The sequence below is a fragment of the Bombyx mori genome, chromosome 25, assembly GCF_030269925.1.
Source record: "Bombyx mori chromosome 25, ASM3026992v2".
Taxonomy (NCBI): Eukaryota; Metazoa; Arthropoda; class Insecta; order Lepidoptera; family Bombycidae; genus Bombyx; species Bombyx mori.
In genome coordinates, this window is record NC_085131.1 from 6,383,885 (window position 1) to 6,399,713 (window position 15,829).

Below are 15,829 nucleotides of genomic sequence, written 5' to 3' on the forward strand. Positions count from 1 at the left end.
TATTTTAACATACCTTATACATATTCTCTCTCCAGTGTCTTTTTTTTATAGATAGATCAAAGAGATGTTTTTTGGTCAATATCAAGAGTGCAATTGGCGCGATATTGCTTGTATCAGTCGAATCCACAGATTTTAATAGTCGATTTATAATAGGACAGATATCTGAAGTTGTAAGCCAGCTGATTCAACCGACGCCGCAAAGTATCAATTTACAGGGCTTCTACAAGAAAACATATCGCAACATCCCTGAGCATTGGAGAGACAAAAATTCAAGGATTCGGTACTCAGAAAAATCGTTGTCGGAAAATACGAAGAGGTAGGAACCTGCTCGCGAGTATCCACCGTAGTTTGTGTGATTTTTAAAAATAAAATTATAACTCAAATTAGAATTATTTATTAGTTTATTATAATATTCATGTTCGTAAGAAAAGTATTTGCAGACGTAGTCTGTAGTTTTTGTTTGTTAATCATCATTGAATAACCAATGATTCCTATAGGTATGTCCAGGAAGGGAAACTTGACTTGGAAAATGATGGTCAAATTAGGTGCGTCGTATGTTATGTTGACTCTCGATACAGGACTTATGTACTCAACTCTGAGATATGTAAACTGTTGCTCCGCATCTGCTCTTGAAGGCTACGAAATAGTTTTAAAATTAGAATAAAGATTAACCAAAAAATGCATTTTTGCACAGAAGTCCATATCGGCTGAAAGGGTGGGACAGCCGTTGTACAGTACAATTGAGACTTGGACCTTAGTGATCGGGGCTGGTGGAGTTCCAGTAACAATTTCAGACCAAGGCCGTGTGTAGCTCGTTTATTTTAGTCGTTGAAACGCCATCATAAACGTTACAAACATATCTATATATTATAGCATATACTTTTAAATGTTTATAAAAACACATTTACAATTCTTACCGCAACATTAAGGTAGTAGTGTGGAGTAAAAGCAGGTATGACACCATTGTATGAATATGATATTTCTTCTCCACTTACGTGCTTACCTTGAATAGTAGAAGAAAATTCTAAAAAGTACTTAGAGCTTCCCTCAAGGCCGTATGGTACTTACATAGCAATAAATAATTAAACTACTGCTTCCGCAAAACTCTAGAGGTGAACTCGGTGAACTAAATCCTGTGCAATAGGTGCTGAGCACGTTTCATTGTTAGTTATTCGTATAATGTTAAAATTCTGTTATAATTAAATTCCTTTCCCTGTCGGATCTGCACTCCGGTTCCTAAGCTTTTCAATCTCGGTACTATTGCAACATATTAGAGAAACGCAACTCTATCTAATGATTAAGTCCGTAATAATGATTAATCCTCCATCTAATGATTAAGTAAATAACCGAATTTAGAATGCCATAATTCGGATCTCAGAGATCAATTAAAACTTCTGGATTTACGTAGGAGCGGTATTTCGTTTTGTTAATTATCTTGTCGAAGTGTTGTTTGAAAATATACAGCCCTAGTTTTTTTTTCTTTCCCTACCTAATAGTTGGTAGCCTAAGGGGCTATTCCAACTTCACGCGGACTGGTAGGTGAGCTCACGAGCTCAACCTGACACAACTGCTAATACTAGCCCTAGCAAGAGCAGTGCTTCGCTGAATCTACTACCAGATCGGAATCGCGACCCACTGAGAAGATCCAGCGAGTAACTCAGTGGGTGTAACCCTGGAATGAACTTCTCTACTACTAAAATTTACTATGAACAGCTTTATTATCCTCACAGAATAACTGTTTTACCCTGTGAGCGTATATACCTTTAAGTTCAAAACCCAAGACACATATCAAGATGAGTGTTCATCCGTGATATGTCCAACCAATTCGAAAAAAAAAGCTTTGTAGTTTAATTGCACCCATAAATTTTCAAGAATACATATTTGTACTCGTCGATATCAGAGTACTGTATAGGTACTTAGTACAGCCCCAATCATAAGTGCAAAGGGTTTACATAACCATTACTCCATTTTATTTGAAACTTCAATTTCTTGTCTTTTTTTGAGCGTCCCCATTTTACCAATGATCCCTCCAGCCATGAACTTAGACTCTACACGCTATGCCATTAAAAATTGAGGCGCAATAGCGGATAATGAGTCACAGGCAGTTATTTATTATTCAAATAGGGTACATCTTTATGTAGTGGTAGTAGTCATTTGTAGTCGTCGTGGTCTAAAGAATAAGACGTCTCGTGATTCGTGTTGAGCGATGCACCACTGATCGAATCCCAGGCGGGTACCAATTTTTGTAATGAAATACGTACTCAACAAATGTTCACGATTGACTTCCACGGCGAAGGAATAACCTCGTGTAATAAAAATCAAACCCGCAAAATTATGATTTGCGTAATTGCTGGTGGTAGGACCTCTTGTAAGTCCGCGCGGGTAGGTACCACCACCTTGCCTATTTCTGCCGTGAAGCAGTAATGCGTTTCGGTTTGAAGGGTGGGGCAGCCGTTATTACTATACTTGAGACCTTAGCACTTATATTTCGAGGTGGATGGCGCATTTACGTTGCAGATGTCTATGGGCTCCAGTAACCACTTAACACCGGGTGGTCTGTGAGCTCGTCCACCCATCTAAGCAAGACAATAAAAAAAAAGTAGTTATAGTATCTCGTATTAATCGAAATAAATAATTGTTAGCCACATGTAGGTAAACAAAAAATATTGGTACTTACCGAATTCAGAATACAAAATTTTCCTAGTTGGATCTACAGTATTCATTTCTGAACGAAAACAGTAACAAAATATATTTGTTAACGAAACAAAAAACGATATAAATTTCAAAACTTCCATAATTACAGTTATACCTACAGAACCGATTATGTTTTATGTTCTGTTCTTGTGAATGCTAATTTGTTTTAACGGCTTTTACATTAATTAAATACAAGGTAATATTGAAGATTTTTACGAACATATTGTGATGGTTCAAGGATATGAATGTTTCGCTTTTTATTTGGATACATTTAATGGGAGTTTTAAAAAATCACACGTAGACTATTTAACGTTTTTATTTATTTATTTACTACATAAACGGGCAAACGAGCTAAATTCTTTTGTGTAACGGTGGAACGCCGCACAGTGGGTCGATACTATGATTTTAGTGACTTAGGCACCAACTTTGTTTTTTTACATTTTTCTTTATGTAGATAGATAGAGCTCGTTAATCTAAATAATAATTGTTTTAGGCAAAAATTACAAAAACTTTATAGTTTGGTCAGAAAAATGTGTTTTGTGATTTTTTTGTATGGAGCGGGTCACATTAATTAAATTCCTGCTAAGTATCGCGAGGTCCCGCTTTGAAACTTTATGGTCCTTACACCTTGTCTAGTCTACTATCATTTGATGCTATGAACATGTGCATAAAGTTGCAACTCTGCCAAATAAAAGGATCGAAAAAAATGAATAAATACATAGAATAAAAACCTTTATATTTTTTTTCGTAAGTGCTTTTAAGTTAAATTTGATATGGATTAGTAAGTAAAAGCACGTAATGATACCCATAATCACATAATACCTAACAACAATACATTTAGTAGGTCTCTAATTAAGCAATCTCTCTAATTATTAGAATAGTTAACATTATTTAATGAGGATAACTAGTTAAGCAGCCATTACTGGGTAGTAAAAAATATAGTAAATATTTGTTTGTCTCTGGAAGTATAAAGCGACCATGTTTATTATATACTAACTAGTGTTCGTTTATTCGTACTACTACTACTACTACTACTACTACTACTACTAACATCTCGTGGTTGTCGTTGTGATCTTCCTTTTTCCGTTATAATAAATAATTTTGTTAACAATTTAGAATTATTTATGATTTTAAGAGAGCAACTACAGTCGCTTTCTGATAATAAAAATCTCTTTCAATTCCTACAAAATCAAATAAACGTGACCGAAGAGAAAAGTATTGAGCTCCAAAAATTCTGGACGCACTTTTGTTCAAATATAAGTGCAATATGAAAACGAAGTAGTCGCATGTTAGCACAGTTTATAAGAAAAAAATGTGATTGGTTAGAAGGTGCAATAAACTGGCCCGAAGGAATGATACCTGAAGCTATCAACACTGCACAGGAAAGGCTCGAGATTTCTAATACTGAAGATGTTGGAAATGTACCACCCTCAAATGTACTACAGAAGCCTCGACATCTACTTTTACACCACGAAAACCTTTTGAAGAATTGGGATCCAGGCAAAAACGAAGACGCATTGAACAAATTTACCAATCGCTTTCGTTATCCCCGGATCAAATGAAAGCTACTACAATTGCTAGTTTAAGAAACACTGGAAATGAAGATATCGGAGAAATAATGAACCACTTGTCAAATCACCCCGAAGATTTAGCAAAAAGTTAAGGTGTGTTTAAGTACAAGTAAAGTGAAAATGGGTCTGATTTATACCCTTCTTAATATAAAATTAAGCAAGAAAAGACCAAATGTTATCCAGGGAAAGACGAGGTAATTATTACTGAAGAAGGAGCTGCTATTAAAATGCAAGCATTACTAAGCTTGGCGCTATATAGGCTTTTAGATGTGATTACTTCGGATTTGGACTCAGCAAGAGAGCTACTGCTTATAAGCAAATAGGCTTTGATAGAGCCCCAGGTCAAAGTAATTATAAACAGAAAGCTGAAACAGAGTTTGATGATTCATCTATTTTCATGGTCAGTCTAGTTCCTATAAGGCTTCAGAAATTTGATGGAACAGTTGTTTGGGAAAACGATCTACCCTAATCAACTTTTTATCGCCATCCAATAATGTTTAAATTTACAAAAGAAAGGCAGTCAACAGTGGCAATTATAAAAGCTAGCATAACAGAAGAAATAGAAAGACTTCAGCCATCAAAAATCAAACAAGTTGAAGTTAAGCATCAATTACACTTAACGATGATAGACGGCAAAATAGCCTCATATTTGTCAGAAACATTTTCTGCTGTCTGTGATATTTGCAAAGCAAAACTGTCAGGGCTTTTTGGAGACACTTGCTTGTCAAAGAGAAAATAATGAAGAAATATTCCAGTATGGAATGCCATCTTTACATGACTGGATAAGATGCATGGAGTGCTTACTTCATATCGGTAAATATAATTTTATTACTTCACAATTTTTTCATCGTATGTAGTTTCCTGTGAGATTATTTTTTATATGACACTTTTTTGTTTGCCTTATCGTTTGGACTTCAAGAAATGGGGTTGCAAGGGGGGATGACAAAGAAAAAATATCAATCAGAAAGAGCGCTATACAGCAAGCGTTTAAAAAGGAATGCGGTTTACTTATAGATGTTGTCAAGCAAGAAGTAGGAACAACCAATGATGGCAATACTGCCAGAAGATTTTTTAGGGATGCAGAAGGAACAGCCCGCATAACAGGAATACGTAAAGATTGAATAGAGAGGTTTCACGTGATTCTCCAGACTGTTGCATCTGGAGAGCGCGTGGACCTTTCCAGTTTTTCCGAATTTTGTAGATATACTGCAGAATTGTATCCCTGGTATTATATACCTTTCAGTATCCATAAATTGTTGGTTCATGGCGGTGATATACAATAATGAAGAACTTTGGTGCCATTCGAATAGGTAAGCTCTCGGAAGAGGCAGCGGAAGCTCTCAATAAAGATTTTCGAAATATACAGAGAGTTGTTCTTCTAGAAAAATAAGTAGAACGTCGACTAATGAGGATATTTTACACAATCTTCTTTTGTCTTCTGGCCCAAAGATCGAATGGTGAAACAAAATATATAAAACTTAGAGAGATTGCTTAATTAGAGACCTACAAATGTATTGTTGTTAGGTATTATGCGATTATGGGTATCATTACGTGCTTTTACTTACTAATCCATATCAAATTTAACTTAAAAGCACTTACGAAAAAAAAAAAAAAAGGTTTTTATTCTATGTATTTATTCATTTTTTTCGATCCATTTATTTGGCAGAGTTGCAACTTTATGCACATGTTCATAGCATCAAATGATAGTAGACTAGACAAGGTGTAAGGAAAATAAAGTTCCAAAGCGGGACCTCGCGGTACTTAGCAGGAATTTAATTTAATGTGACCCGCTCCATACAAAAAAATCACAAAACACATTTTTCTGACCAAACTATAAAGTTTTTGTAATTTTTGCCTAAAACAATTATTATTTAGATTAACGAGCTCTATCTATCTACATAAAGAAAAATGTAAAAAAACAAAGTTGGTGCCTAAGTCACTAAAATCATAGTATCGACCCACTGTGCGCCGTCTTCTGAGTCCGCACGGGCAGTTGCCACCATCCCACCCATTTCTGCCGTGAAGCAGTAATGCGTTCCGGTTTGAAAGGTGTGGCAGCCGAGTACTGCAGAACTAAGACCTCGAGCTCATATTTCGAAATGCGTGGCGACATTCGCCTTGCGATGTAAATGATGGTGAAGTAGCACACACTTAACATATGACGGGCAATGAGCGTGTTCAACAATTTCTGTAATCAGTAAAATATCTTTCTAATAATACAAAAAAGTATTTCTAATAATTATCTATTGAATTTATTCTAATAACGGTTTGCTGAACCGGAATGTTTGTTGCCTGGAAATAGGCAGAGCTAGCAGAATCATGCTAGTCACGCGACCACAGAAGGGGTGCTAAATAGTAAGAGTATGCAGGGATAGCACTACGGGAAGATGATATAGCAGCAATTCGAAGGGATGCTAATTCGAGGAGTCTAAAGGGTCTACTACACAATCTCCGGTGATTCTTTCATCCTGAGCTTAGATTACTTTACTATGAACAATCTGTTAGTTTCAATCAACAGAAACGATCAATAAGCTAGGAATGACATTTTTCTGTGTGCACTGGTGACGCGGATACAGTAAAAATAAAAGACGTTCAATTACTATTACAATAATAAGTCTAATTTTCATTCATACTTTTAATTACATAATTACAAACCTTTTTTTATTTTTATTACAAACTTATATCACATGATCGACAGGCCTTAACAACTACTTCGTATGATGATGGTAATATGTTCTGCAGAAACCCGTATTTTATAATAATACTACGGTGAGTTGAATCCAAATCCACTTTCGGCGGTGATAGCGCTGTAACCACAACTTTTATATAGCAAAGATTCATATCCGAAAAGACCTGAAAAAAAATTTATTAAATTTATTTATTTGTTTATTTATTTAGTCTTCTTACAAATTAACAGTATACATAACAATTACAAAACACAACAATTTCGTCGATGGTTGTTAAGTATTGTGTAACGGACGTGACGTCAGCTGTCATGCCCAGCCGCCAGCCAAGCCGCCAAGCCATATTAACACGCCCCCTTCGGCCACCGCCACCGCCGCCGCCGCCGGCCAAAGCCAACGAAGGGGGGATAGTGTTAATAAAATAAGCCGTGCCAGCCATTTCTACCTGCTTTCTGCATTCTCGCACAAATAAAAGAACTTGTCGTTACGTTGCTGGTTTTTATTGTCACATCATTTGCAACAATTGATAACGAAGCCAAGTGGCAGAGCTGGTGATTCCTAATATGACAACGTAAAAAAATCCATTGAAAACTTATTGATAATAATACTTTTTGTACTACAGGAAATCTGACACAAATAAAATTCTCTGATGCGTGGATCTAATTTATGTGTTCGTCTATTCGACTACCTTCAATATTAAGTGTATTATTTATGGCTACTTAATTACTTAAAACGATAAACTGATATAATAGGTTGGGGAAAAAGTCTTATCGCATTATAGTATGTATGAACTTGTAATAAAATCTCTATATACTATTTATATGTAGCTGGTTTTGGTATTATTAAAAGTTTAAATTTTAAAGAAGATAATTCCAAATTCAAATTAGGAAAATGTGTGATTTTTATTTATTTTTCGTACTGTCAAGATGAGTGAATCTAATTATTATTATTATTACTTTATTTCAGTTTTTTTTTAAACCATAACATTTTGTTAGTAATAATTACTTATAATCTACCGAGGTACTTAAAGCGCTTGACTTGTGTAAGCGTTGCGCCCGCTAGCCAGATTGGAGGTACGTTCTCGTAAGTTTTGTTCTGCGCTTTGAGCACTAGCAGTTCACTCTTCTTGGCATTGTACCTTAGCCCGTGGGACTCAGCATAGTTCTCACAAATTTTTAAAAGTTTCCTGAGTGCACTCATAGATGGGCTCAGCAATACCATATCGTCTGCATAACTAATACTGTTAAAAGACACTCCATCGATCATGCAGCCGACACCCGCACTACTGAGCTCATCGATGAGCTTATTCATATATATGCTAAATAGCAAAGGTGAGGTTAGACCCCCCTGCCTCACACCACATTCTAAACGGTACGCATCAGAGTGAGCACCAGCCCATCTCACACTATTATTTTGATTGCCATACCAATACTGAAAATTTTTAATTAATTCATAATGAAGATTCTTCTTTTCTTTGAATTCTTCTTAATGAAGAAATTCGATACATTTGAAAATTTTACTACAAAAAAAGAAAAAATGCAAGGCAAGCCGCGAAAAAAATTTGCGATGTTTATGGACCTAGTGCAGTGTCTGTGAGAGTAGCACAAATTTGGTTTAAGCGTTTTCAATCCGGAAGTTTTGATGTCAAAGATGCACATCGCTCTGGTCGCCCTATTACGGATAAAATGGATGCCATTTTTGAAAAAGTGGAGCAAGATCGGTATATCAATAGTTACGACGTAGCTGAAGAACTATAGCCCTCTGAAGTCGTCGTGGCCTAAAGGATAAGACGTCCGGTGCATTCGTATGAAGCGATGCACCGGTGTTCGAATCCCGCAGGCGGGTACCAATTTTTCTAATGAAATACGTACTCAACAAATGTTCACGATTGACTTCCACGGTGAAGGAATAACATCGTGTAATAAAAATGAAACCCGCAAAATTATAATTTGCGTAATTACTGGTGGTAGGACCTCTTGGGAGTCCACACGGGTAGGTACCACCACGGGTACCACCACCCCGCCTATTTCCGCCGTGAAGCAGTAATGCGTTTCGGTTCGAAGACTGGGGTAGCGCAGCCGTTATAACTATACTGAGACCTTAGAACTTATATCTCGAGGTGGGTGGCGCATTTTCGTTGTAGATGTCTATAGGCTTCAGTAACCACTTAACATCAGGTGGGCTGTGAGCTCGTCCATCCATCTAAGCAATAAAAAAAAAAAGTGTGTGTGTCCGCTCCGACGCACGACTGGAGTTTACTGGATATAAATATAAATTTGTGTCAGTTGAATACAGTAAAATATGGAAGTTACGTATTCTAGTGAGAATGATCCGGGAGTTGCGGAACACGTGGATGCGGTAATTAAGTAAGTCTATATAATTCACTTTTACAATTAATATATAAGTTGTCCATTCACTGATAGAAGGAATTGTTTATATTTAATAAGCTTTATTAATAAATGATTTGTAGCGGGTTATATTCGGGTATCAACCCACTAACAGTTGATACGTTCAGGAATCGAACCCGAACGGCGTCCGGCCACAAGCAAAACGATGTCGGTAAATTAAACGAAACAATACGAGAAATAGTTCTATATTACGACAACACGATACACTACAGATTATTAACAAATTAACGAGACACAAAACAAACGACTAACAAATATATGAAAATACAATAATGAGAGAAACGCGCGATCAGTACGAGGCTTTGTGGCGGACTGCCGGCGCAGCAGCCCGGCGTCACCTGCGATAACGCGGCCGCGCGTTGGCTCCTGATTGGCGCGCGCACGCATCACCTGGCAATGGTGATGCGTGCGCGCGCCAATCAGGAGCCAATCAGGCGCATAACGCATTTCGTGTGACATGCTATACTCTCTAGTACGATTTTGGTCCCCATAATTTTCATACCCCGGGCCTATATATGTAAATCGATTGTTAAGGAGTAAACTCCAATAAATAAAAAAAGCCAAGAGCCCACAACAGCCAGACCTGCGTTATTTTATAAAAGCTGAAAGTTTCCCTGTGTATGTCTCCAATACACGTAAGAACGACCCGCGATTATAGAGTTCCGATTGTGGTTCCTTGGGCAGGTAACAGGCAGTAAAGGTATATAAAATAGTACCTTAAATTCGTTAAAGTATAAAGTTATTTTATTTATTATTTACTCTAGAATATCTTTAGAAATCGCGATATCCATTGCCGGACACTTTTTACAGTTCCTACCCCCTGCCGGACACCCCTAAACTTTAATAAATTTTTGTTTATACTTTCGTTATACTATAAAAGCTGAATTTTATATATGTTACTTAGAGACTTATTAAAATATGTTAGCCTAAAATATGTTAAAGTATATAACGCGGGATCTTGCTCTACTAGGAATTGACCATAAAACAGTTTTGGCGTATAAAAAAGGGTACACAAAAAATCTCGATATTTGGGTACCTCACGAGCTCACTGAAAGAAACTTAATGAACCGTGTAATGAAACCGAATCATTTTTGAAGAACCTGATAACTGGTGACGAAAATTGGATCACGTACGACAAGAACGTGCGAAAAAGGTCGTGGTCAAAGACCGGTCAGGCTTCACAGACTGTGACAAAACCCGCAACGAGGTGATGCTGTGTGTGTGGTGGGATTGGAAGGGCACTGTTCATTATGTGCTGTTACCACCAGGCAGGACCATCGATTCTCAACTCTACTGCGAATAACTGATGAGATTAAAGCAAGAAGTTGAGAGAAAGTGGCCGGAATTAATCAACAGAAGCGGTGTGGTTTTTCATCATGATAACGCCAGACCTCACACACCTTTAGCCACTCAGCAAAAATTAAGAGAGCTTGGCTGGGAGGTGTTAATGCATCCGCGCCGTATAGTCCTGACCTTGCATCTTCAGATTTCCACCTATTTCGGTCTCTTCAGAATTCTTTAGGCGGTGTCAGGTTAACATCACGAGAGGACGCCCAAAACCAAAAGTCGCGGTATTTTGATCAGAAGCCCCAAAATTTCTATAGCAATGGGATCATGTCCCTACCTACAAGATGGCAAAAAGTTATCGAACAAAATGGTACCTACATACTTTAGTTATATGTAAATAAACTATATTAAAAAATGTGAAGAAACTTTTCCCCCTACCTATTATGTCCTATAAAATTTCTTAACTTCAAAAATTGACATTGTTTTCCATTTATGCTGATCGGTAAATTTTAGAAGGTGTAGTGTTAGACGTCCACCCAAATAATTGTATATTTAAATAACGAAGTAATGAAAAATGAAATGGTTTGTATAAACAACGAATTTAAAAAAAAAACAAGTGAACTTATGCGGGTATTTTTCGTTGTATAGACAATTTTACTCATTATGGTTTCAAAAATTAAAATAAATGAATTTGAAAAATACCCTCATTTTTTTTATTGTTAGAGGTTACCTTTTCGGTCATTATGGTATCTTAATCGTTTTATCCATTATAATACCACACGCTTATGTTCACTCGATTTTTTTTGAATTCGTTATTGATACAAATCATTTCATTTTTCATTGAAAATTGAAATACATATGTCAAAAACAGTAAAGTTAACGCAATACTATTCGTATTGTGTTAGAATAGTTCAACAGTAAGTATTTCTTGTTAGCAGATTTTCAATAGGTATATCGCGATTTCTCTTAACTAAAAGCATTTTGTTAAATTTTAGAGACCCTTTGTACCAATGTACTTACGGGGATATGTATGTTTTTGACGCGTTCTAAAATTTTAATTTTACCATTCGTAACAAAAACTGTCTGACCATAATCACGACCTGAAAAAATAATCCTAGTTAAAAAAACTCATTGTCTTTACCTATGGACGTTCCTTAGTTTCTTTAAGATTTAATAAATACTCGTATTTAAATGAGATTTGAGAAGAATCTCAGAGGCTTTGTTTCTGGTATTACTGATATCCAAACGGGAGGAATATGATCACTCATCACCCGATAAAGCGTATAGTTGTGATCCAAGTCAAACAAACTTATTAACATGGTACTTCTGTAGTTGTTTTGTGTCTTAAAGGTCTAAATCATATTTGAATTCATATTATGAATTAATTGAAGTTGGCGGAAAACTAGCTGCCCCACTCTTAAAATCGGATTTTTTTATTGCTTACCTGGGTGTACTAGCTCACAGCCCACCTGGTGTTAAGTGGTTACTGGAGCCTATAGACATCTACAACGTAAATGCGCCACCCACCTTGAAATATAAGTTCTAAGGTCTCAGTATAGTCACAACGGGTGCCCCGCCCTTCAAACCGAAACGCGTTACTGCTTCACGGCAGAAATAGGCAGGGTGGTGGTACCTACCCGTGCGGACTCACAAGAGGTCCTACCACCACACCACAGAATTGATTACTATTCGGAGCAGAAATAGGCACGATGGGAGTACCTACCCGGGCTACCTAGTAGCGCGGCATTAGATACGCTGTCCCACTGGTAAAATCAGGTTGGCAACCATAGTACGATTGTATAAAACTCAGAGATCTCTGTCCATTATATAGTCGATACAAGCTTTATTTTCTAAATTCTTTAACACGTTTGACCTTTCTAAAAATATAATTTTAAGGCGTTATTTATATAATTTCTTACAAAATTTTACACTTTTTTCACACTGATATCCCACATTATCTTGAATTCCCTATTTCTTAATTTCACTTACCAAATATATAGACGTGTTCTGTCAGGGCGTTGGTTTGCGACAGAAAATAAAATAGGCCTATTAAAATTACAGTTTTCATTTTGTACTTGAACAAAATCTCTAATGACCGGACTTATGATTATTCTGTTAGTTTTATATTAAATTGTCCAATTAAAAGAAAAAAAATCGTTACAAATTAGACGCGTGTCTAAGTGTGAAATGTTAGTTAGTTTTCCTTTAGATTATAATTGCGTTGTTTTAAATCAAATTAAATAGTGGTAGGTACCACTGTTAATAATTATTTTTATGCATAGATGATTAAACGAGCGGTTAATGGGGATCTCACAACATGAATGCCGCCACCCACCTTGTGACTTAAGGTATTCAACGCCTGCCCCATCCTTCACATCGGAACGCATTACAGCTTCCCGGCAGAAATAAGCGGTAGGTACAACCTAGCAGTACTGGCTCTACTTATTCGCTAGTTGCCCAAGGCGCTATTCCAGATAAGCTCGGAAAGGTATGTGAGGTCACGGGCTCAACCTGGGAGAATTTGCTAACACTAGCCCTAGCAAGAGCAGTGTTTCGCAGAATCCACGACCAGATCGGAATCGCTAACTACTGAGAAGATCCAGCTCTGAGAAACTCAGTGGGTTGTGTTTATGGTTTGCGGGCTCTCAAGACGTCCTAGCGCCAGTAATTACTCACATTATAATTTTTGCAGGTTTGATATTTATTACACGATGTTATTACTTCACCGTGGAAGTAATTCCTGAACATTTGCTTAGTAAGTATTTCATTACTAAAATTGGTTCCTGAATCCCGCAGGGATTCGAACATCGGCTCAGTCGCATCGCACGATACGCATGTACCTACCGGGAGTCTTATCCCTTAGGCCACGATGACTACTGTACATATGTATAAGGGCTTCAACAACAACGGAACATCCATCTAAAACGAGATGGTCCGTAAACGCATTCGTCTAGATTTTCGAGTCTAGATCAAAAAACTGATACCCGAAAAACTATATTCGAGGGTATTTTACTGAGAATCGGTTTTTCTAAAAATAAACCTTATTCTATCTCTGGAAACTGTTTATTAAAATCGAAATAAAAGTAACTTTAATGTCAAAACGAAATGATTAAGGTTAATGTTTGAGATTAATGTTTGTTTATGGAACAGTATCAGATTTGTTTTCATCCAGTGCTTTGACTTCATCGGCGAGTTGCTTTAGTTGTTCTATATTAAAAAAAAGCTCGGCATGGTACATTGCTGCAGTTTCGACTTCTATTTCCGCTGATGTAACTGAAATAATTTTTACTAACTATTAGCGTGTGACAGAATTAAATTATACAAAATGAATGAATAATAATGGACAACAATACTTAAATAGTTCGTATCCAAGAAAAGAAATACTATTAAAATTATATTAGGTCTATTTTACTTTTGAGGTATTTTGATTGATTTGATTAGAAAAAACTATTAAGAAACTATAAAAAACAATATGTAATATTAAATAAAATGTGTAATAAATATTAAATGCGAATGAGCAAGTTTCTTACTATTACTTAAAAATAAAAATAATTTCTTCTACACTACACTAGACACCAAATAATAGGTATATAGTATTTTTACAAACTAACGTCTTAAGTTCTTCAACATTTCAACGCTCTTCTTTAATTTTGCCATATCGTTATCAATTTCATCGTGCAATACATTATAGAAGTCGGAAGCATTGACATCCAAATCTTCCAATATCGTTATTTCCATGTTAAAATATGGGTTTTTGGTATGCTTGTAACACAATCTTAAATATAAAGTTAATGTTATCCTATTGTACATTAACTATTAAATGTTAATTAGTTGTATATCTTACCCACGTAAGTGATTTGAAAATTACTGTTTCGCGCCATTTTTAAGACAGATAATGTACAGGCTGCTCGGCAACTCTGTGTTGGAAGGTCGTGATACTGTCCACGTATAATTGTCTATGATGTACCATGACATAGGGGTAAATTGGGATCCTGGGGTAAATTGGGACAAACCTGCGGAAGATTCTCAAAGTACCTGTAGGACGGAATCTACCTAATTTTGTTTATGTTAATATTTATTAATGTATAGAAGAAAAACCAAGTTAACTATAGAAGAACTAAATATGAGTTAAGTTGGTCCCAAAAATTCGTCAAATTAAATTGAAAATAGTGGTTGAAAAGTGCGTTTTAAAACAGCTTAAAGAACTTTTAAAAAAAGTAATATTATCGTTGTTTTTTTCAATAAGATCACAGTTTATATAAGTTTTTAATACACCTGGAAATACCACAACAAACGGTAAGTTGCAATATTCTTATTTTAAATACAATATTTCGACAAAAAAAATTTTTTTTTTTCCTTTCCTTTTGGGGAAAATTGGGACGTATGTGGGGTAATTTGGAACGAGACTGGAAAAATTAGGGACGAGAAAACACAAAATTGGAACGCCAAAAGACAAAATAGGGATGGCTTGTTAGGGTTGTCACTGATATCTTATAATAGATTTTTTAGCCTATACTATCACTCAATTGCGTGATGTAAAGAAGGTTAATGTGTTTATCAGTTAGTTTATGTAAGTACTATAGGTAAAAGAAAAGTATATATATAATTACATTTTTTCGCGACATTTACCTTGTAATATCGGCCCGGTCGTATGTCCTTTATAGCAATAAAATAAAATAAAAAATTAAAAAGAACTCAAACGAATCAAAACTTTTGTTATTTCAGAATCTATTGACGCGTCGAATCATGATTTTTTTAACATTCACAACGCACACACAAATAAAAACAGGCCTCAGATTTTAAATGTAACATTAATTAAAAATCCGAGATATCTAAGTTCCAATTATGAGTTGAGTGAGTTAATTGAGTTTAGTTATTTAGCTTAGAAAGAATTTCTTTTATTTTTGTTATTATAGGCAGTAATCAGATAAATCTGCTTTTTTATATTATTCACCCGATATCTCACTCTTGCTCAAAGATTATTTTGAAAATGTTGATTAAATAAAATTGTATTATTGCATTTCCAGTCCTTTTGTTTTCTATTTTTTATTCTATTTTATGATTTTGTTTCAGAGTTGTGATTTTTAAGGAAATTAAATAATAATTTTCTAAAATATAACATGCACATACTTTTTTTGATCATTGTATTGTTGATTATCATTCACGTCACATCGCTTCGGAATAG

At 35.7% G+C, this 15,829-nt stretch overlaps 1 protein-coding gene and 2 long non-coding RNA genes across 3 annotated transcripts; 1 reads left to right on the forward strand and 2 right to left on the reverse strand.

The window, feature by feature from the left end:
* Positions 1–6,885: 6,885 nt before the first annotated feature.
* LOC134201403 (uncharacterized) lies at positions 6,886–11,751 on the reverse strand. Its single transcript, XR_009976679.1, has 2 exons — positions 11,665–11,751; positions 6,886–7,118 (listed from the first exon to the last, which is right to left on the reverse strand). It is a non-coding gene; the product is annotated as an uncharacterized LOC134201403 (long non-coding RNA).
* An 846-nt stretch (positions 11,752–12,597) lies between these two features.
* LOC134201400 (uncharacterized) lies at positions 12,598–13,798 on the forward strand. Its single transcript, XR_009976676.1, has 2 exons — positions 12,598–13,056; positions 13,441–13,798. It is a non-coding gene; the product is annotated as an uncharacterized LOC134201400 (long non-coding RNA).
* LOC110385494 (uncharacterized) lies at positions 13,686–14,543 on the reverse strand. The gene is made up of 2 exons (XM_038020505.2): positions 14,256–14,543; positions 13,686–13,917 (listed from the first exon to the last, which is right to left on the reverse strand). The coding sequence occupies exons 1-2, from the start codon at positions 14,452–14,454 to the stop codon at positions 13,784–13,786; spliced, it is 333 nt and encodes a 110-aa protein (XP_037876433.1). The 5' UTR covers positions 14,455–14,543; the 3' UTR covers positions 13,686–13,783.
* Between the last annotated feature and the right edge of the window lie 1,286 nt (positions 14,544–15,829).

Coding starts and splice junctions, on each gene's coding strand:
- LOC110385494 (XM_038020505.2), bottom strand. CDS start 14,454: ATGTACAATAGGATAACATTAACTTTATATTTAAGATTGTGTTACAAG. Junction 13,918..14,255: donor AATGTTGAAGAACTTAAGAC/GTTAGTTTGTAA, acceptor AAATTATTTCAG/TTACATCAGCGGAAATAGAA.